Source organism: Aphis gossypii, chromosome 3, assembly GCF_020184175.1.
Source record: "Aphis gossypii isolate Hap1 chromosome 3, ASM2018417v2, whole genome shotgun sequence".
In the NCBI taxonomy this organism is placed as follows: domain Eukaryota; kingdom Metazoa; phylum Arthropoda; class Insecta; order Hemiptera; family Aphididae; genus Aphis; species Aphis gossypii.
In genome coordinates this window covers 40,707,631-40,730,479 of record NC_065532.1, presented here as the reverse complement: position 1 = coordinate 40,730,479, position 22,849 = coordinate 40,707,631, and the positions used below count along the sequence as shown (strand labels likewise).

Sequence of the window (22,849 nt, the reverse complement as noted above, 5' to 3'; positions counted from 1 at the left end):
GTAAGTTGTGTAATAATTGTGTATGACGTTATTGGCGCAATTTAGCGAAGTGTACAACCTTCGATTTGGCTGCTTTAATCTGTTTAATTGTTTATTCAATTTCTGATTGGCCGATCGCTTATCACGAAGATTTTTCTATTTTAGTGATAACTGTTATAATGTTGTATACTTTTTTTCCAAACAGTCACTAATATCGTAGTCCGTAGAATAATCATCTAGTCATTTCTACTTTTCTAGATTTCTAGTCACAATCATTTTGATTTGGTGTCTTCGAGTTCGATCGGAGTTTGTAATTGATTTATATGTTTATCAGTAAAAACCAATAGACATTGAATTTGCGTTGTTGTTTGCTAAAGTATATATAAGATGCCAGTAGCTGAAGAAACGTTGTCGATATCCGATGTAATTATTCAACTCCAAGACTATAGTCCCACCGTAAGAATTCAACATTAATTTAATAATTTCTGTTAATAACCGTTTTAAATATTAATTTGAATCTTAATTTACAGATACCAGATTCTATTACGACATCTATATGCTCAGAAGCTGGATTCGAAACAAACGACCCTCGAATGTAAGACTATAAATTATAAGTATACATGACATTGATATTAACCTTAGAACTCTTGACTTATTTTATATTTTTATTGTATATCATTTGTCATATCAACAAATCTCGTATGAAATTCATTATAAGTATTGTGTTTACCCAGTACCCTAAAACAGCGATTCTCAACCAGAGAGTTACTAATAAATAATAAAACATAAATAACCTTTCTAGTTGCTCATACGTAAAATAGCAAGTTTGTATGATTATCATATCAAAGAGTTGACAAAAATCATATGGATTACGTTATAGGTCGACCTGGTCTCAGAAAGGTTAAGAATCACTGGTACAAATGATGTCGTGAATCTTGTGGTATGAACAAAAGTTAGAATAGTATACAATAAACATGCTAAAATATTAATATTTTTTGAAAATGAATGTATGGTTAACATACTAAAGTTAAATAGGTAGTGTACCAATTGTAAATAATTGTTCATAATTAAATATTGGTAGCTGTTTAGGTATAATCCATATAAATTAAATGAACTGCCCATCCATGTTAGTTCTTTGTGGATTTCTAAATCATTTTAGTTAACCATTTCAGATTTAATATGGATGATCTTTATCCTCCAGATTTAAACACTAGCTATTGAACATTATGTATACGAGTTTTTTATCTTAATAACTGTATTTTTACAACATTTTAAATTGCTTTAATATTTAAGTATTTTTTTTATATTGTAAATTATTAAGAAAAAAAAAAGATTGTTAACAAATATTGAGCAAATTAACTAAATATATTATGTAGATTTAATTAATGGCTTAAGATTTTTAAATCTTTATAATATTTTAACCGATTATATAATATTATTGATAAGCATATAATAAAAGGATGTTTTAACCCCTAGTCATTTCATCCCCATAATTTATTAATTTAATGAAGATTTCAAGTTTATACAATTTTTAATTTTTGAATTAGAATAAAATGGGTAACCAAACATTTTTTAATTGAAGGTGGATATACTATATATCAGGGGTGGCCAAACTTTTTTTGGTCATGATCTATTAAAAATATACTTCCCCTTTAAAAATAAATTCTAACATGATCGATTTTGAAATTGTCCGCGTTCGACTGTTTGGCCACCCCTGCTATACATATTATACTATACTTAATACTGTATATCAATTAAACAATTAACTATTAAATTTTTAATTTTTTTCAAATATTATACAATTATAATAGACAAAACCAATAAAAGGTGTTCTACTGAATATAGTGTTAACTTATTTAGAATTAATAATTAACTCTGAGTTATATATTTTCAATTATAAATGTATATGCATTTATTTATTTATTTCAGAGTTCGCTTGATATCAATTGCTTCTCAGAAATTTATTGCTGATGTAGCCAACGATGCATTGCAACATTGTAAAGTGCGTTTGGCTACCTTGCCAACTAAATCTGGAAAAGTTCCTAAAGACCGTAAATTCACATTAACCATGGAAGATTTAGCACCAGCACTCAATGATTATGGAATTATTGTTCGAAAGCCTCCATATTTTGTTTAAGTTTTCTTTTCACTTGTACTTAATTAAAAATGTCTTCTTTTCTAACACATAATTTATTTTATTATGTGCTGAATTTTAAAATAAAATAAACTTTAAGATATCATGTAATTTTTATAAAAGTAAAATAAGTTTTATTTATTGATTTATTATGTATTTATTTAAAATTTAAAATATTACAATACTACTGTACTTTATAGATAGGTGTATAGTATCCATAAAAAAGTCTTCTGTAACTTTTTCAATGTGTTAACAATAGAGAATACAATTTATTAGACATAGTGTTAACCAAGTAATGTAAAATGTTTATTATTCACAAAAAAAGGATATTCTGTATATTTGTTTGTAATTGACTTGAAAATTGAAATACATAAGGTTTTTTTTTATCAGACCTTGTATTTGAAACGTTTCATACTATTTCATTTCTAGATTACTTTTAGTTTAAATTTAAAATTTTTATAACTAGATAAAATATGTACTTATGAACTTATACAATGTGCATCAATATGCTCACGAAGAGGTGGCTGCCTCCCCTGCGAGATTTTTGGCTTCCCAATATCTTATATTATACCTACAAATTGGGAGGGAGGATTGGAGTCTGGACCTCCTTAGCTAAAGTATTGCCTCCCCTTCTAAGAAGACCTGTGCACGCTTATGACAATGCGTATCAATTTTTACCAATGTACCTATATAATAAATATAACAGCTTTTATATATTTCAAGATAATTGGTTTCAAATTCAAACACTTATGAATATTATTAAAATACAATTTCAAGCACAAATTATAAATGTATTTGAATACTTTTACAGCTTTTCTCGAATATTTTATTATAACACTGAATTTATTGATACCAACATAAATTACAAATAACAATCATGATATATTAATTACTACCTAATAGTTACTACATATTATTATATACTCAATACTCTATAAATTATTATAGTTTAAACTATTTCAATATAGTCCATGAACAATACCGACGTATTTTATAATATTATACACAGGTTAACAATAAATACTCATCATTATGTGGTACCTATTAATGGTGTTGTACAATTGAAAATTGAAAGCATTGATATGGTTGCAGTTACTTATTCGTATATGCCAAAGCCCAAATATTTACGTATACTGTCACAACAAAGCTCGCGTCTCACATAGTACAATAATGTTGAGGCGTTGAACTTGTTAAGAAAGAAAGGTACCTACGGTGTGTATGGAAGAAATGAAAAATAACATTTTGTTGTTCGAAATAAGAACATAAAATAAGAAATAATACGGCAAAGTTCAGGCGCAATGTATTATTGATCGTTGGAATTGTGCCTTCTAGAGTATAGTAATTTCGTTTTGCAAACAATAAATGAAAATAAAACCATCGCGCATCAGTATTTATTAAAAAAAAAAACTGTTACGATATACAGCCCGAAAACAACTCGTGGCGCTTGCCAACTGCTGCATTACAGGATGATATTTTAACGCGCGGGCTGCTATTTTTCTTTCCATTGCTCCGATTTTTGTGTTGGTCAAAAAAAAAGAAAAGATTTTCATGGGCCCATAGTGCATCGTTTTAAGTACCAAATTAAACATGATTCATGATACATTCAGCGGACGTTGTAAGAGTTTCGTTTACCCTTGTATAGACTGTAAAAGTTGTCTGCTACGCTGAATTCTATATAGGTAGGTTACCTACTTGTCAAGAAATTAAAATAAGTAAGTATTGGTTATTTTTATTTTTGAATACCAACGGGCAACTATATTAATTGTTATTTATTATACATATAGTGTTGGTGGCACCCAAAACCTAAAATGTATTGTGGTACGCTTCCAACTATAAGCCTTGTAATGAAATACACACTTTCACGGGCGTATTTAAAGGGGGCTTGCCACCCCCCATTCACCGTATTTTATACTTTTTTCATTATTGAGAGTATTAATCTCTTTATGCTCTCTGTACTCCCCATGTACGCTAATTTGAATTTTTTTGTACCCCCTCCCCTGTAAGACTTTTCTAAATACTTCCCTGCGCAGACTTTTATAGATAAGTACTGTCATTGCAATTATTGCAGGCGGAAATTTGATATAACTAGGGAGCTGATTTTATCTAAACTTAAACATCAATTAAACTCGAAGTATCGAATAATGATGAATGATGGTCAATGGATATTTGCTTTATGTATCTTTTGCTCAACTATCGTCTATCGCAGGGATTGGCACAACTCTTGGAACTAGAAGGCCAATTTTCAGAACTTTAAATCAAGTGAATATAAATTATAATTATGGCATCTACTAATTACTATCTATAATAAGTAATCTCCAAATTTTAACTTATGAGTCTGTTTTATACTTTCTTTTAGTTTATTGATTTGAAGAAACCTGTGGTTGTGTACATATACAAAATACATCATATAATTATACAAAGCCAGATCGAAGTTTAAAAACTGTTAAAGGTAAGTACTAAGTACAATTAATTGTTTAATAAGCTGCCGTTCAGGAATTAGCATGGAATCTCATCCTTTCATAGTCTCATAGATAAAGATAACTCATAGGGCACATGTATACAGTTTAAAGCTTCTACGAGCTGTCGAAAAAAATAAATTACTATTTTTACATATTGTCTATTGAGCATTTATTACTGCTGCAGGTTATTATTGGTTATGTGTTTTAAAGTTAAGTAATAACTAAATAATCGAATAACAATACCACTTATGGATTGGTTATAAATTGCAATAATTGACTAGAACAAATGGTTTTCATGTAGACGCTTATTTTTTTACTATATAAATTACCTATATATACTCTTGTAGCACATACAATCTTAAAAAGGACTCGAAGAAAAAAATCTATCACAAAACCTGCAATCGTTTGTATCAGTATATTTTAATATAGACACTATACATACACAAATCATTGTCCCGCAAAGCAAAACTAATAATCGTACACGTCAAAACCTGCAGGTCCACTGCGCGCATCATATAGGTAAAAAATAAGTGTTGATTTTCCTTACAACAATTATTGTTGTTAACGTCCTGTCGGTTGTCGTCCGCAATAATAATATATGTACTTAGCTCCGACGCGCTTTGAGGGTTTTTAAGACAATGTATATTATTATTGTATTATAATAATATGCGCTGCACGCAGTGGCGTAACAAAAAAACTTGAGCTCCCCCGCAAAAATAAAAATGTTAAGAATGGGCCCCTAACATATTGTTATATCAAAGAATTCAAATACCTATAATCCTATAACCAAAGGCCCCAAATTACCATGCCCCCCCCCGCAACGCGGGGTCTGCGGGCCCTCAGTTACGCCACTGGCTGCACGACTTTTGTATACGATTCAACAAAAAACGTGTCCAAATTTTGCCGTCGGACACGGCGGTGGGTCACCTGCACCACCATCGCCGTCGCGACGTACCCACATGTACCGCGGGACAAACGCGGCCGGTCGTCCACGTCCCACTGCGGGTCGTGTGCCTATACCCATGTCATAATATAATGTATTGTACGACGCGGCACTCGAGCGCGAGCCCGAACCGACCGCGGGGCGCGTAATCGAGGTCAGCCGGGGGCGGACCTATACGATCGTCGTACGTATCGCTCGTTACGACGGCGCGGGCCTAGTCAATCCGTAGTGCCTTGGCGGCAGCGTATACAATATATAGTTGCGCAATCACGACACGCGCACGCACGCGCCGAGCGGCCGCACACGCCGTGGCCACCCCGTGGCGGACGCGCGCCGCATAGTGTGTCTCTGCAGCACAAGCGTGTACGAGTGCCGGGGCCCGCGCGCGTAGAACGCTTGCGACGATACGATGCGGCGCCCGTGACCGCGGCCCGTCGGCTACGGACGCTACGACGAAGGCCGCATGGCGCCCAGCAAGAGCAGAAGGCCCATATTCGAACTCGCCGTGAGTACATATAATATTGTAAAATTATTTTATTATTATTATATATGATGATGATGATGACGTATTGTCATCGTGTCACTATACTCGCGCCTACGCCTGTGGGTCAACCCGCGCGTATATAGCTGAGGACTGCATCACTCGCCGCGGGACTAAAGCCGCGACCTACTCTTTCAATATACAGGACACGTGCGCATTTAAAAACCGCTGGTTATACGTTTAAGATGATATTTATTTCGTGGAGGCTATATGAATTGCGTTGATGCGTCTGTATTTTATAAATTTGTACTTTGACGTTAGATTTCCCTATGTAATAAGTACAATAGTTGTGAGTGTTGTGGGAGCCGATTTTTGATTGTTACCAAACAGGGGAAATAATAGAAATATTAGAGTAAAAAATCTACCTACCGCCAATGATTAAAGTTAGATCGTTAAATCATTAATTATATACCTACATACTTATAGCTTCTCTGTTTTTCAGCCGTCGAATGAAAATTTAATATTTACGTTGACCTATAAATTATAATACCAAATAATATATTTTAGCGGTATTACAGCTTGTGTGTTGTATAATATTTTCAATTATCTTTCTATATTATATTGTTATGAAGTTTCAAGAGAAGCCTCAGTGTGCAATTTTTAAATTATTATTATTGTACATAATATTATTATATTTGTTCGAACTTCAAATCATAAACTCTTATGGTGATTTATACAGCTATATGTCAAAATAAGGGTTAAGAACTCAAAACATTGTGATCAACTGACCTCGCTTTTCTCTACGGGGTCCGTCATCGATTAACAGGGCACCTATAAAAAATATAATGTCTATAATGTTATTATGCACATATGCGCTAAGTACAGACGTACTAAGACAGAGTGCGCAGATATTATGCCGATTTTATTTTCCACTACTAATCGTGCAATTTATAATGTTATATTATTTTGTCCTCTGTTAAATATATTGTAATGCGATGTATTTTATATATTTATAGATAAATTAATGTGACAATGTTTTTGAGTACTTTTGCCTCAGAGATTATGATATTTGTTTACGTATACATTTAATTAAATTTACAGCACCCCTTCCGGTTTAATTTATACGGAATATCGAATACGAACGTATCGATTATAGTGTTGAATAGGGAACTCAATATTCCAACATTATATAATATGATTTAAAAATTGATTGAAGTTATTACTTGAAATATTAATTCACGTGATCCTTGTATGTTGTAATTACAAATTAAAAATATTACAATATAATCAGATTGTTTGTAAAAATTACAAATTTTTGCAAATCAATTATCTATATATATTTTTTTTAATAAGAAAAAGGTTTTAATAAATGTTTTTTATACATAGTTTTCATCTTTAGAAGCTGATTGTTGTTTTTTTATGTCATGAGGTTAAGCTCAAAGTTTATGTTTGTTGGTTTTTGATCAACTATATATATTTCACAACTCGGCTATGCCAACCTCTTAAATTATGCGTGAAAAATACACGCAATAAATAAAGCGGGTACACGGCTATAACTCAACACTAACCTATATTTATGAATGTATAATATATATACGACGGAACCTTAGATTCTTTTCTTTCCAAACGTTATATATTATATGATGTGCTTTCTTTCTTATATTATATTATAATATACACTTTTGCAAGATGTTATAAATTGTATAACTTATATACTTAATACTTTAGAGTGCATAAATCGTTGATAATACATAATTACTAATTATTAGTATAATGTTATGATTAACGATAGACGGATTTCATATGAATAATTTTATTAAAACCTGCTCCAAGTCAGTGTAATAAATTATACACTCGCGTCACGCGTTTGCGAAAATCGGCGTCTTGCGTTGAAAGGTCCTTACGAATTATTATACCTAAAGGCTAAAACCCACGTGAGTAGAATCGCGGAAAAATTTGGCGACGTGTATGCACTATGCACGGTATTTCCGCAGCGGCTTGATGATTGAACACCTCTACGGTATTGTTAAATGGCTGTCACTCACGATGGCCATAAATCATGAGTAGCATTTGCAGTCCACTCGTAAAAAAAATGTGCTGCCTTAATGACGCGTGCCGGTCGACAGATTCGTGACTAAAAACATTTAATATATAGGTAATTATTATTCTTTACATAGTATACATATATTCGACAGATATCGCGTGTTATATATTTACCCGGTGTGTTGATATAATGATATAATATACAGAGTGATTCACTAAGCTTGCTCACTCCAATTTGTTTTATTTAATAATAAAGAAATTCTAATTCTAATTTTTAGTATTTTTAAAATATATACTTAAAGATCATATTTTATTCGAGGTCTTGGATTTCTATAAGTTCCTCAATATAGACATTTCAATAATTGAAAAACTACTCGTTTGAATTTTGAATTAAGTACCTTTATACATCAAAATTAAAAATACATAATATTATATCCAATAAATAATTATTAACAGTAAAAAGAGGTAATCTCGTTTGAAAAATCGAAGTTTGTATCACACTGAACCATTCCTTAAATAGTACAAAATATTTCACATATAAAAAATGGTCTTTAAATAATTTAAGTATTTATTAAACGAAAAAATGGGGTTGAATATGTAAAGCGAATCCCCCTGTAGGAATATGTAATTTGACGAAAAGAATACATATTTATATGGAGATCGTTTACTTGTATTCCCATCGTGCATGTGTATTAACTATCAATATAGTATTATAGTATATAAATATATATATATTGTTGTTTATTATATTATACGTCAATTACGCGTTGTTAATATTTGTATAATAAACATATTTTGTATATTTTAATCACATTATTATACCTGACATACCTAAGTGTTTTGACGTTAATTATGTGTATTACATTATGGCCGTGAGGTATGAAATAATATATGATATTATATGTTGTATTGACTATTATTACCGAGTCAGAAACTTATACAGCCACTGAAAGTCAGTGGCAGTGGCAATGCAATAATAAACTATTATAATACAACTTATATCAAGTAGGATATAAATACGCCACTAAGCACGAGCGTGTGATGCGTATGATGTAATAAAAAAATTAAATTAAAGTTTAAAAAGCACAAAATTAGAATTTATCGAGTAACTGTACACAAATAATACATTATTGTGTGGTTGATGTGGGTTGGCAAAATCGGATGAGTGAGAATTTCTGTCTTCATTAACTTAATGATTAATGGACAATGGTCAATACATAACTATGATTAAAGTCATATATATACATAAAGTCATACATTTTTAATGCTACAAATAATAAAATAGTACAATTTTAATAATTACCTAAATTATTTAGGAATTATTTGTAATTAGGATAAATTAGGTATATATTATAGTATTAGTATTATTTCTACAAGACTACATGGTATATATTTACATTTTTTTTATGCAATCAGATTATCAGATTGCATGATAATATATTGATCACTAATAAGAAATAACTAATAAGTAATAAGCAGGGCTCAGATTTTAAAGGATGTGCTTCTTTTTTTATGCATAAGATAAAAATCTAATTTCTATACATAAATTCGTTTCACGTCATTCTGATTCCAAATAAATCAATTTATTTTTGCTTTTTTTCAATAATTCCAGCTGAGAATTTTTTAATTGTTGTACTATTGTAATAAAAAAAAAAAATAATTGATAGGAAATGTAAAAACCCAGAATGTGGTTATTAAATTATTGTTTTCGTTATCGGATTGTTTATATTAAATGTACCTATTAAACGTATAGACTATAGATTATCGATCTAAATATAGCCAGCAGTAGTGCAGTACCTATACAGTCAGTATTCCTGTAATATCGATATTAACCACTTAAAAATGTAAAATTTAGTGTTGAAAATTTGAAACCTCTTGTATGAAATATGCACCTATTACTTCAGTAGATGTAGTAAGTTCGTTTTTTACATATTATATATAATTATTCTGTCGGACAATAAAGTTATTTTCACTACTGCAAATATAGAGCAATCCACGGTATTTAATTCTTTTTTTAAATTTAAATTAATTTTTAAATTTTTTTTATTCATTTCTATAACTAGTTCGTGTTGAATTTTGGTTATGATTCTTTTTTTAAAATTAATCGTGTGCCTTTTTGGTTGTTTATTAGGTAAGCTTTAAAATCTGAGCCCTAGTAATACGTAATTAGTAATATTATTGCAAACATATAATTCTTAAAATATTGAAGGTATATTTTGAGAAGTCTTAATTACTTATTAGTTTATTGCTTAATATTATGTCAGGAAATACGGAATAAGACAAAACCGACCAGTTAGCAAATTTCTTTGTATAATAATTTTAATTATGAGATTCCATTACAGGTACATTTAACTATCATAAACAAAATAAATTTATTTTTTGTAACACGCTTTTAAAGAGGTCTATAATATTACAGATTTTGCCTCGATAGTAGAGCAAAAATGATTTAATGTACCTATTTATTTATGTTAGATTTTAATAAAAATAAATTATTTTCAACAAGCTTTAAGTCTTAGAACTTAATTACCTAGTTATTATGAATTAATAAAAAACAAAACACCATTTATAATTAAATAAAGACATTGATTTTGCTATAGATGTCGGTTTTTATTGATGGACTTGAGTCTTTTAAAAACGGTGGAGAACGATTCCGCAAATATGTGAAATCGTGTTGATTTTAATAGCCACTGATGTAGTGATATACACACACAATTTCGCAAATTTCATATATATATACGATTCCACATAATTTTTAAGGCAACATTGCCATTCCGAAAATAAAATATATTGTATTGTCGTAAGAGCCGAGTCACACGAGTGATTTTGGCGCGCGGTAAGCGTACAACGGTGGTACCCGGTAACGCGCAGTACTCGGCTGATACACGCGCGTTTTCACCGCGCGTCAAAATCGCTCTAGTGTATAACAAATAAAACTGTTATTATATTTTTATTTGTTTTATAATGACAAATGTTTTAAATTGTATTAAATTGTTTTAATTCGTATTAAATAATAGCTGATCATTTTTTTGTGAATTTTATAATTATTTATGTTTGTTTAATATAATTGTACACTGCAGTATTGGATAGCATCAAAATATCACGTCAAGTAGCCGCTAGATAAAAGTACTTGCACGTTTTATTAACCATATTAACCAACCAAGAAGAAATTGAATATTTCAAAATTACAATTTATAAAAACAAGAGTAATTAATTGTATGGCATCGTATGCATTTAAAATTATGTGGAATCGTGTACATAATATGTCAATACATTATTCATATTATAATATGGAATTTGCGGAGTCGTGTAAGTATGTATATCAGTGGTTATAAAAAACCAAATCGTGTTATAGCCTTTAAAAAATCCTTTTACCTAATCTTAACCTAGAAGTATTATTTATATAATGAAATAAAAGTGTTCACAAATTATTTCACAACAAATAACTAACCGTACTAGCCATGCCTATTTTTTTTTTTTTTTTTTTATAAAAAACGAATTATCAAGTACATTACTTTAAATTAAAGTATTTTAAATCATTCATTGTGAACATAAAAATCGATTTTCTGTATCTTTTAGATAATCAAAAAATATTAACTCTTCACTCTTAGTCTTGATAGAATATAGGGTTGAAGTCTCAAAAAATTCAAATAAAATGTAGATAGAACAATAGATAAATAATAATATATGTACTTATTTTATATTTTATGAAAAAATGTATTTTTATTATATTTACCAGTTAATTTGTCTGTATTGTAATTTATAGTCTGTCTTATTTTTTTTCATCTTACATTTTACAATGTAGGTTATATAAGACATATAGTAGATAACTAAAAATGTATATAATTTGTAATATCCATTTTTCAATTTCATATATTCCGTATTTCCAGTACTATTATTTAGAACGGATTATTGATTTAAACACTGTACTTCTAGGTATAACAAAGTTTTTAGTGTTAACTGATAGGTGCCTATCTTTATATTATTTAGAGTACCTAGTGTAATATTAAGCATTCAGTTTTACATCTTAACTATAACTAAAAGTAGTTTAGTTATATCTACCAATGTATTTATAAATAATAATTATTAAAAATATAATGATATAATGAAGTGTTGAAAACAAAGACTTTAAGAAATATAACTTTGAATAGGTTTGATATATTTTAGAATTTTATTAGTATATATTATACAAAAATTGTATACGCAGCATCTTTCCGCGCATATTATATTGTGCTCGTTTTTAAATGACAAATATATTTATGTACTAATTTTATTATAGATATTAAATATGTAAATATGTAATCCATAGTTCAAACATTATATATGACTAAAATAAATAAAAAAATATATTTATGTAATCACTTATCATATTCTAAATCTAAAAGATATTACTATTAAGAAACGCATAGGGTTTTTTAAGTTATCCAATGAAAGTATATATAAGGTCTTAAAAGGCTTTTCTGTAAAATATCGTAAGATATAATTGTTTTTCGGTTTGTCTATTCAAGTACATCTATCTAAAATAGGCTAATATATATTTATCATAATATGTACAATATACTTATACGGTACACGGCATACGTACACTGTAGTCTATACCTATTAATTATTATTATTATTAGTAAAATGTATAAGAATTTCAGAACAGATTGTAAGCATTAACCGAATAATGTATACTTATATACAATCTTATTCAACAACTCATAATTTAAATTCTTTAAGGTACCTCCTATATGATTTTAGAGTGTTAAATTGAGAATAAAAATGTTTAAGGATGAAAAGTTGACGGTTTCCTTTACTGAAAACATCTTAAAAACAACATTTGAATAGTCCGAAATTATTGTAAGCTAACTATAGGTACTCGATCTAAGTTTAATTGAGTTTACAAACCAATAGTAAATAGGTGGTATAAGTAATTAATTTCTATAGTTAATAAATTATATAAGAAATATAAGGACGTCTATGAACGTCATAGGTAGTGGTACCTATAAATAATTAAAAAAAAAAACTCAAATTTTATGATTTTTTTTTTTTTGTTATAGTTTTAGGATATACCTAATATAGGTAATATAATATAAAATAATATATATTATGTAACTAAGTTTATTTTTATTTTATATATCTATATGTTATATACGTCTACATTAACTAATATAATATATTATTATGTATCGCTGGTATGTAGTATGTAACTGTATTTTACCAACAATCGGCATATTAATATGTATTATTTAGAAATGTTCAATGTTTATTACTGCAGCCTGCAGGTTACACTTAAACATTAAAGTATTAGAATCAATGAACATACTATAATAAGTATAGGTTACCTATTATAAGCACGGGAAGCAATAGTGGTGCTTTAAATCAATAAACGACGTTTAATATTTTTTATATTATAAGCATAATGGTTTAGCCTTAGTACACAAAATATTTATTGTCGCATTATATTCATATACTATGTAGCGGATAATGGAATTGGTTATTGATGATGTAAAACGTTTGATTAATACGAAATACTGCAACGAGTAGGTATGCCAAATATATCCCTACAATACAATATATCATAGCAACAGTAACGAGGTTGATTTATATTTTTGTCTGTCAATATTTAAAATAGCGTTGATATATCTCCCTATATAGGTTGTTGTACTCGTCTAAAATACTCCGCGTTGTAAAAATATGTATATAAAAAAAAACACACTTTGGTCGTTACATTAATAACAGTCTTATTCTATTTTTAATGCTGCAGTAAACCGTTGTGATAGTTTTTAATTTTAAAATATTGTTTTTTATTTTCTCTTTACTAAGAGAAACAATAGTAGCTATATTGTGATCATCGGGCCAACCTACCTACTATGTTTTGGCAACAGCGCCTGTAGGCATACACACAACGAAGCACAAGATACACAGACTTATATACAAGTATTAACTAACAAACACACCGTATAATAATTTAATTAATGAACTGAAATAAAATAAAATGCTTTAATAATTACTTATAATTAAAATTAAGTGTATTGCAGCATGCCATCATGTTTACAAAATATACTTATCGCTAAAAACTGCACTATAGTATATTATACTTAATTGGATGGTGTATTGTGTATTCATCTACTCTATAATGTAATATATGCATTTCTAGATTATCTACCCGCAGGACAAATTAAAATTTAAGAAATTGATGTACTAATTAAGTTGTCTTGTTGTCATGCATTTGATGAAATAATTGCATTAAACCGTGTACAATGAAAAATATAGTATACCTACCTAGATTATATTAACCTACATTAATATAATGCTAGTGTGCTACCCATCTACCCATCACATCACAAATTAATTCTGTTGCGAATGCCATCTATAAATATTCTAATACCGAAAGCCTACACATTATTTATAAGTTACTATAATTATTTTTAGAAAACATTTATACAATATACTTAATATATTCAATTTGAACTTATACATAATAGTAAATAAATCTGGCAACGTCCTATCTAAACGACGATCAAATATGTCAGGTATATTATATTTTTATTAAGTTGTTCTAAACTTCTAAAGTATTAAGTAGGTACCAAAGATGTACATTTACCTACACATAGGTATCTACTTCCAGTCTTCTCCATATTTAAAAACAGCCAATCAATTCTAATGTTAAATACTTACTGAGTGTCAATATTATATTTACCTAGGTATGTCGTATGTATTAGTAAGTAACACTATATTAACTATAGCAGGTATACAAGTTTGTGTTGTTGAGCCGACTTGGGCGTTGGCTGTCGAATATCAAATTCATAATTTATATTTAATTATTTAAAAAAATATATAATTTGGAAAACTATAAAATAGTTTATAAATACCATATTAAGTTAATAATAATGTATAATATATACGCAATACTTATTATTTATAAATTAATGTAGCTATTAAGGAATATTGCAAAAATTACGAATAAAGAAAAAAATATTATTTTATAACATGTAATTTAAGCTAGGTAATCAATAATTATACATCTTATAGGTAACCAGGTTGTGCTATTGTAGTATTTGTAGTCGCACTAAATTTATTCATTATTATTTTATAATATTATTCATTATTATATAATATCTATTTGTGCATTTTCTTTTTAAATACGTTCAGCACAACTTTATGCGCCATCTGTTGGCGCAAGTACAATTCATACTATAAAGAGTGTAGTTACCGAAATTTCGACTCAATACAGAATATTAATACAACCGTAAAGGCGTAAAGCAGTATCACAAAATTAATATTTTTATCATATAAAATAGATTAAGCTTTAATTTTTACAACACTAAAATTTTATTTTTATATATTATATGTACACACAATGTATCAACTTATACGCTTACTAACAGTTTATAATTTTGATAAATTATTATTGATGAAAGTAAAGAAAATATTTTAAATAAAATCCCTTCAAAAACTTTTTTGTTTTTTAAAAATTAAACACAATATAATAATAATATGTAGATAGTAGATACCTAGTCTTGAAGATACCTCTTGGATCTTACCTATAGAATATACCGTATACTATTACCTATGTTTCTTTATTTAAATATTGATATTAGATTTGCAAATTATAATAACATATAATATCACACATGACGTATTATAATAGTATATCTTAATTGTCAATTAACATCCTTATTTTTCAAACTGAGGTTATAACTGTTAAAAGACATAAAAATGAATGATAAAAACAAAAGGTATTGCAAATATAGTTGTATTTATGACTTTATGACTTATATACCTAACCTTACTATAGCCTGTAGGTATATAAAGAAATGTATTTTTAATTTTATATTATGTACCATGTAAAATAATATTCAAATTACACGGACTGTAAATTAAATCGAGGAAATTAAAAAAAAATAGTTGTGTGTAACATTGTGTAATCTGATTATTCATGATCACGAGTTACAAACTATTTTTAAAATGGCAAAAAACACGAGAGATGCATATTACGTTAATTAAAATTACCGGGCATTAATGTAATTTAGTTTTAACGTAGAAAGTTAACCTTTTTACACGAATCCCATAACTATTATGAAAATAATACCTACCTACGAAGGAACGTTGTCGGTTAAAATTAAATGTATAAATGTATAATATTTGAAATTAAACGTTATACATTTTACCATTTTACGGGTAGATATCTATTTACCCAGTTAGGTGTAACTTATTATCGGATAATATTATTTATTTACTTTGTAGATTTATTTTGTACGCGTATCGTGTACGTTTAAAATGGAAACTATTTATTTAAATGTTCATATAGGAAAATTATTATATAGGAAATTTAATGTCACGTCATGTTTGTTTAATTACATTTTGTTGCACTCATTGCACGACCGGCGTTTAATTTAATAAGTACTATTACTACTTATATAGTGTCCTATAGTCGGCAAATGCCAGATACACTAAAAAATATGCATACAACTGTTGGACTATTAGAGTACTTTACTTATAGTAAGGTACTTATATTCAACACATAAACATAAATATATACATATTTTATAATTGCAATTACTGGACTCGGGGTCTTGACGTCTTGTAAACTGTAGAACTGTTATACCTAGTACTGAAACATAGCGATTGATGAGTAAAATAAGCTATGTTTTTGAAATATAGGTATTGTTTTTAATTCTTTTAAAATTTATAAAAGTTTATATTTAAACTTTTGTTTTATAAAATTCAAGTATCTGTTCAGCAAATACTAATGATTTTAGATTTATAAACATATGTCTATAATAACTATCTTAAGTCCCAATATCAGATGTTATATGACATCTTTAAATAATTATAAGTAATTTCTTTTAGGTGTAATGTAAAAAACTATCAGCCAGTAAACGATTTATAGATATTTTATAATATAATATAATAATTAGATAGTTTAAGAGTTAAAGCATTTATATAATTATGTTGGTTAACGATTTGTAGATATGGCTTGTATTTTAGTATTAACATTCTTTTCGCAATAATTGTATTAACTATAAAGTATATATTATTTATTAATTATAATATAATATACATATATATATATATATATATTATACATATATACATATATGTATAGGATTAACTATAGGTAATAAAACTCTAGAAATTATGCTCTATATAATTTTATGTTATTATAAACAAATTAATAGAATATTTAAAAATTGTTAAGTTGGACTAGTTTTAGGTTATCTATATAGACTATATAGTCATTATGCTGCACTAACATTACTAACAATTAAAATATTAAATCAATTGAAATTATTAATGATTGTAAATGTTTAATATGTGCGAAGTGAAATCGATTAATTATGTTTTGAAAACCATCTTACTCGTGTCTCACATAGTAATCACTCATAATTTACGTAAGCGACATCAAAAAATCAATACATATTTTGGAATAAAAACGCATAGCGAGTTTTTATTGTCCAATATTCATCAGGATAATTGTGTACTTGTGTACATAATATTATGTATTTGGATACAAATAACATGAAAAAAAATATCACGTTACACTACTCTTACTGTGGCTATACTAAATTACATGATATCGTATTATTTTGTAATTTATATAATTGTATGTAATACTATACAAATTTGTAAAGGAATCTGAAATAATAAATCCTAAGTATACACATTTTTTTGTAAGAATTAATAAATTATAAGTAAGTACCTAATTTGATATCGATTTAGTGAGTATTAAGGTGACAGTTACCACCACTATTACAAGGCATTATCTTAATATAATTGATACCTAACGATCGCTTTAATTAAATCACGTTTAGCCGTTTAGGTATTCTTGAAAAATAAAACGATTGTCATCAGAGTTCTGCTAGGTATAAAATATAAATAGTATTCGTACATCTAAATTAGCATATAGACTCCATATGACTATATTATATCCATTTTAATCTATTATCATGGACTGATATTCTTAGAAGGTACATATAGTTCAATAATTTGAAAAATAAATAGATATTAATTCGAATTTTGAATCATGTATAAAAAATCGAATATTTCAAAAAAAAAAAAAAAAATTTTGAAAATACGCATCAATTGAAATTTCAAATTTCAAAAAAATCATAATTTCAATAAAAGAAAATAGGGGGTGAGCATGATCGATAAATGGCATTGTACCTATTTGGTTATTCCGCGAGCAGGAGAATCGCATTGTGTCTCCTCACCCCCCCCCCCCCCCTTAGCCATAAACCATAAGCCATCGATCCGAACAAGGCCGAGCATAAACAAAAACAATAATAAATATAATAATATAATAATATTTCTGTCGGAGGTGGCAATAAAAAAAAAAACAAACACCACGGCCGTCGTTTGCATGTAATAATAATAGTAATAGTAATAATATAATAGTCGTTTTTCGGCGGCTGCAAAAACGCGCGCCAACGTTAGTAGAGGTATATAGGTACGTTTTATATTAGGTATAGGAGTTTGACCCCGTTGACAGCTCACTACAGCTAAAGTCGAAACGAGAATACCTTATAATATTAAATGAACACGCGCACTATATATAATAGCGGCCGTGAATATAATAAGCAGATATACACACTCGTTTGGGATGTAAATTCGTACCTAGGTTATGTATAATAATAATAATAATAATAGTACGGCGAGTCCTATGCATTATTATAATAATATATTGTGCGTATGCATACCATTCGTAACGATTATTTGAATTCGATTATATAGAATAATGTTAGTCTTACCTGCTAAATAGAATATTATACGTCCTACTACAATAAATATAATATATAAATAATATGTTATATATGTGTTATACAGAGTGACCGACCGTGATTTTCCGTTCGATTTTAATAAACTGCCTGTAATCAGAAATCTGTATAGTATTATATAGATATACCTTATACATCGAAAATCGGATTATCGAATATACCTACCATAACCATAATATTACGCAATAGTGTGCATGTGTTTCTAATATTATACGATAATAATTACATTACATTATTATTGTTCGGGGACTTGCTGTAATAATATTACACGGGCATTTCGCAAATAAAGTGAACCCACCGCGCATGGCGCATCTAGCGATACCTACCGCACATGGCTCGAATTTCGGTTTGAAATTTTATGGTTTTACTCTATACTTGGTATACCGTATACCAGGAATCAACAATTAATATTTTTATTGAGTTTTCAGAGCGACAAAAATGTAATATATATCTACATTATGTTAATATATATTATACAAAGAAATACAAGGCAAAATAAAAAAATGAAATGAAAATATTTATGAAAAACTAATTTAATTTAATTCAAAAAAAAAATAAAAAAATAATTTAAAAACAATTACTTGTTTGTGGGCCAGATAAAGTTCGTCGAGGGGCCGCCATTTGATCATCTCTGATCCATGTCGAGATTGGTGGTAAACCAGAAAATGTTTATGGAAACGAGGGGGAGCATCAATAACGTATATGAGATCTAATATCCAACTTAAGATTTATAAAAAATATACTGTTGATGTTAATTACGTAATAGTTTACGGTAAGTCTATCCTCCTTTGGACCCGCACCTGTACCGATAGTATACCGAATACCTGGTATAGTGCGGCTGCAAGTACCACGGTCCACAAATACCACATATAGTAGGTACGTAACTGAAAAAACGTTCTTCGTTTTATTTACTTTTGTTGATTTTTTTTTTCTGGTGTATTATATAAAATACAAATACTATTTAAGACTTAGTGTTGTTTTAAAATATTTGATTTCATAGGTGTACGGGTACTTTTTTACAGGTGGCTCGTACCTGATAAATGCTTATTTACCGGTGTCGATTTAAATAGTTTTCTCAATATGATATACAGGACGTTAATCGGACCTACGAGAGTATAATATAATATATACCTATTATATATAAAGCAATTACATTGTAATGTGTGCAAAGTATTTTTTATTATTATATTGTGCGTATGTCGGTATGTGCAATAAACCATAATTTGGGCACTACGTGTGGTGGCCGCCGAGGAAGGCACCGCGCCACCGGCGGCGGCGGCGCGTCGCGCACAAGCACCGCACCACGCACGCACTACTCTACTACTATACCACTTCCGAGATAACACACGACGGCGGCGGCCGCGTCGGACACCGGTCACTCAGCGAGTGTCGGACGTTCGTTTGCCCGGATCGGTTTTATTCAAAATACATTAATATATTATAACATAATATTTTTTTTTCTACTTTTTTACACTCTGCAAACGATCGTCGTTCGTCAGACACGATAAACCGTATTCCGGCGAGACGAAAAATATTTTTTTTTAATATCGACGTTTTAACGAAACGCACGCTGGTAACGAGAACTTTTTATTAATATATTTTATATGTTTTTTTTAAATTTTTTTTAATAACGTATCGGTGCTTTAAAAAAAAAAAAAAAATTACTACGGACTCGCGTTCGGATTACGACGAAATTATTGTTTTATACGTACGGTTAATACTTTAAACATTGTATCGAAACACTTCTGGCACACGTGAGACCCAACACCTAATAATAATGTTTTTCTGGTACTCTGTGCGATCGCGCCGTTACCGCCGTCATCGTGGTGCAGCATCGACAACGCGGTAACCGTGTTGTACTGTTTTTGTTTAAAACAACGACCCGCACGTCGTGCGCGCAGGAGACTGCGTCCGTCTCCAAATCATATTATAATAATATATTCGCCGTAGCTCTGCCTACGACCGTCGTCGGATTAAATACTACTGCGGCCACAGGTTCGGACGTGTACCCGCCGTATATATACGACTCGCGCGGAGTGTGCAGTCGACGAGAAAATGAACAATTTTATGGACTATTTCGTGACCAAAGAGAACTACACGAACCGCGGACATTGGGCCAGAGCCAGACACGTTTCCGAGGTAAGTTTTTCAAAAAAGATTTTCGGCCGTCGACCGCGTGAGATTTACTCGTCTTTTGATATTATTATCGCCGTCGTCCAAAATAATAACAACAATAATAATAATATTCCCAAACGACGGCGGCGGCGGAGGCGTGCGCACGCGCGTATGCGCGTGTGTGCGCTTGTACACTGACATCAGAGCGTCAGACATGTGTGTACGCGCTCTGTGGCTGTTGCGCGTGTGTACGGCGGCGGCGGCGGCGGCGTGCCCGATCCCGTTACCTTGGTTACCGCCGTATACGGGAATCGTCATCGTTTTCCCGGCGACGTTGCCGCGCCGTGCGCGCTGAAATCCGAAACCCCCCGGCCGCGGTGGCGGTTTTCTCGGCGCGCGCGCGTGCCCCCGTCCCGGCCAGTCGACGGCGGGGGCGCGCGATACACACGTGCACCGCCGGCGGCGGCTGTTTACTACTCGGACGGTGCACGTCGCACCGTGTCCCGCCGCTGTCCCGTCCCGGGCCGTGGCGTGGCAGGGAAATAAGCACGCTGCGCCGCCGTCGCTCCTTCGGCGACTTGGTCCTGCAGTCTAAAGTGATTTTACTACTTTTCTTCTGCGGCTGTGCTAACCGTTTTCTCAGACGCTCGCCGGCGATTTCCACGCCGATGGTTTTGCCTTTGAAAACGATTGATTACAAATTATTTATAACTGTTTTTAAAATACCGAAAGGTTTTCCGCGCGACACTCGCGTCTATTTTATGTTGTTTTGATGATGATTAGGTACGCGCTGAAAATGTCATCGTTATCGCACCGCTCCTATGTAATGGAGTTCGTATCTTTAAACGATTACACACTAACCCTATTATACAACACAATCCGCACGTCTGTATTCTGTAATATATAATAGTGCTTTTAGAGTTTTTCGAACGTATTCTTACGCAACTATGTACTAGAGTTAAATGAATTAATTTTTTATTTCATATTTGGGATTAGGTTTATAAATTTATATTACGGTAATAACGTCGTACCTTCCCTAATAATATATTTTCCAATAATTTAACTCTTTGAAATAAAAACAAATATTGTTTTACATTCATGAAGTGGAAATTCATTGAAGAAGTCAGGGGAGGGGCTACGATTTTTCTCATGAATCGATGAATCAAAGATTATACCCCCGCCATTTAAATAGTTCTAAACCAATTTTTTATTTAACATTTAAACAATTATACTGGATCAAATGTTTAAAATAAAATTACTTCAATAAAACTAAAAAAAAAAAAAACGAAAATTATTCAACGAACGAGAAAAACAAGTCATAATACAATTGTGTTCTATTTTCTAATTTCTAATATTATATAGTATGAAAATTCTATAGCAGTATATGTATATTTCTTCAAGAATATGCATAAAAAATGAAACCCTAAAACGTATATACTTATACAAAAAATTTTAGGGATTGAGTTTTTGAGGCTTATTCTCCTAAGTCACTCATTTTCAATAATATAAAGTAAATCTGCCATTTTTAAATACCGTTATTAACACGTTATTAGTACATAATGTGAAAAATAATTTTAACTAATTATAGCTGTACAAAGTGCGACGAAATAAAAATATAATCAAAACTAGGATATTATGTTTCCTTAGTATCGTTTTTATTGACTTTATTCAAAATAACTAACGGATAAATTGAGGCTTATTTTTTGCATGAATAGTTTTCTATACGCCCAACAATTAAGATATAAATTGAAAAAATCAGACCATATCTTTAATACCTAAGTTATTATTATTATTATTATTTTTTTTTTTGAGACCAAAGATTCTCTTCCCCCCCTACTGACTTCAACGATTAGCGCCTACGCTCTTGCAGTGAGTCCAGACCACGTATTCCAACATTTCCGGCTATCGCAAACGCGTTTACGTATAAATATTTCT

General features: G+C 30.1%; 1 protein-coding gene across 1 annotated transcript; it reads left to right on the top strand.

Moving 5' to 3' along the window:
* The first annotated feature begins 164 nt into the window (after positions 1-164).
* LOC114123486 (transcription initiation factor TFIID subunit 10) lies at positions 165-2,258 on the top strand. The gene is made up of 3 exons (XM_027986494.2): positions 165-435; positions 510-574; positions 1,909-2,258. The coding sequence occupies exons 1-3, from the start codon at positions 367-369 to the stop codon at positions 2,114-2,116; spliced, it is 342 nt and encodes a 113-aa protein (XP_027842295.1). The 5' UTR covers positions 165-366; the 3' UTR covers positions 2,117-2,258.
* Positions 2,259-22,849: the final 20,591 nt, after the last annotated feature.

Excerpts from the sequence above, each read along its gene's own strand:
- LOC114123486 (XM_027986494.2), top strand. The coding sequence starts at position 367 with ATGCCAGTAGCTGAAGAAACGTTGTCGATATCCGATGTAATTATTCAA. Across the intron at positions 436-509 it reads TCCAAGACTATAGTCCCACC|ATACCAGATTCTATTACGAC; the intron begins GTAAGAATTCAA and ends CTTAATTTACAG. Across the intron at positions 575-1,908 it reads GAAACAAACGACCCTCGAAT|AGTTCGCTTGATATCAATTG; the intron begins GTAAGACTATAA and ends TATTTATTTCAG.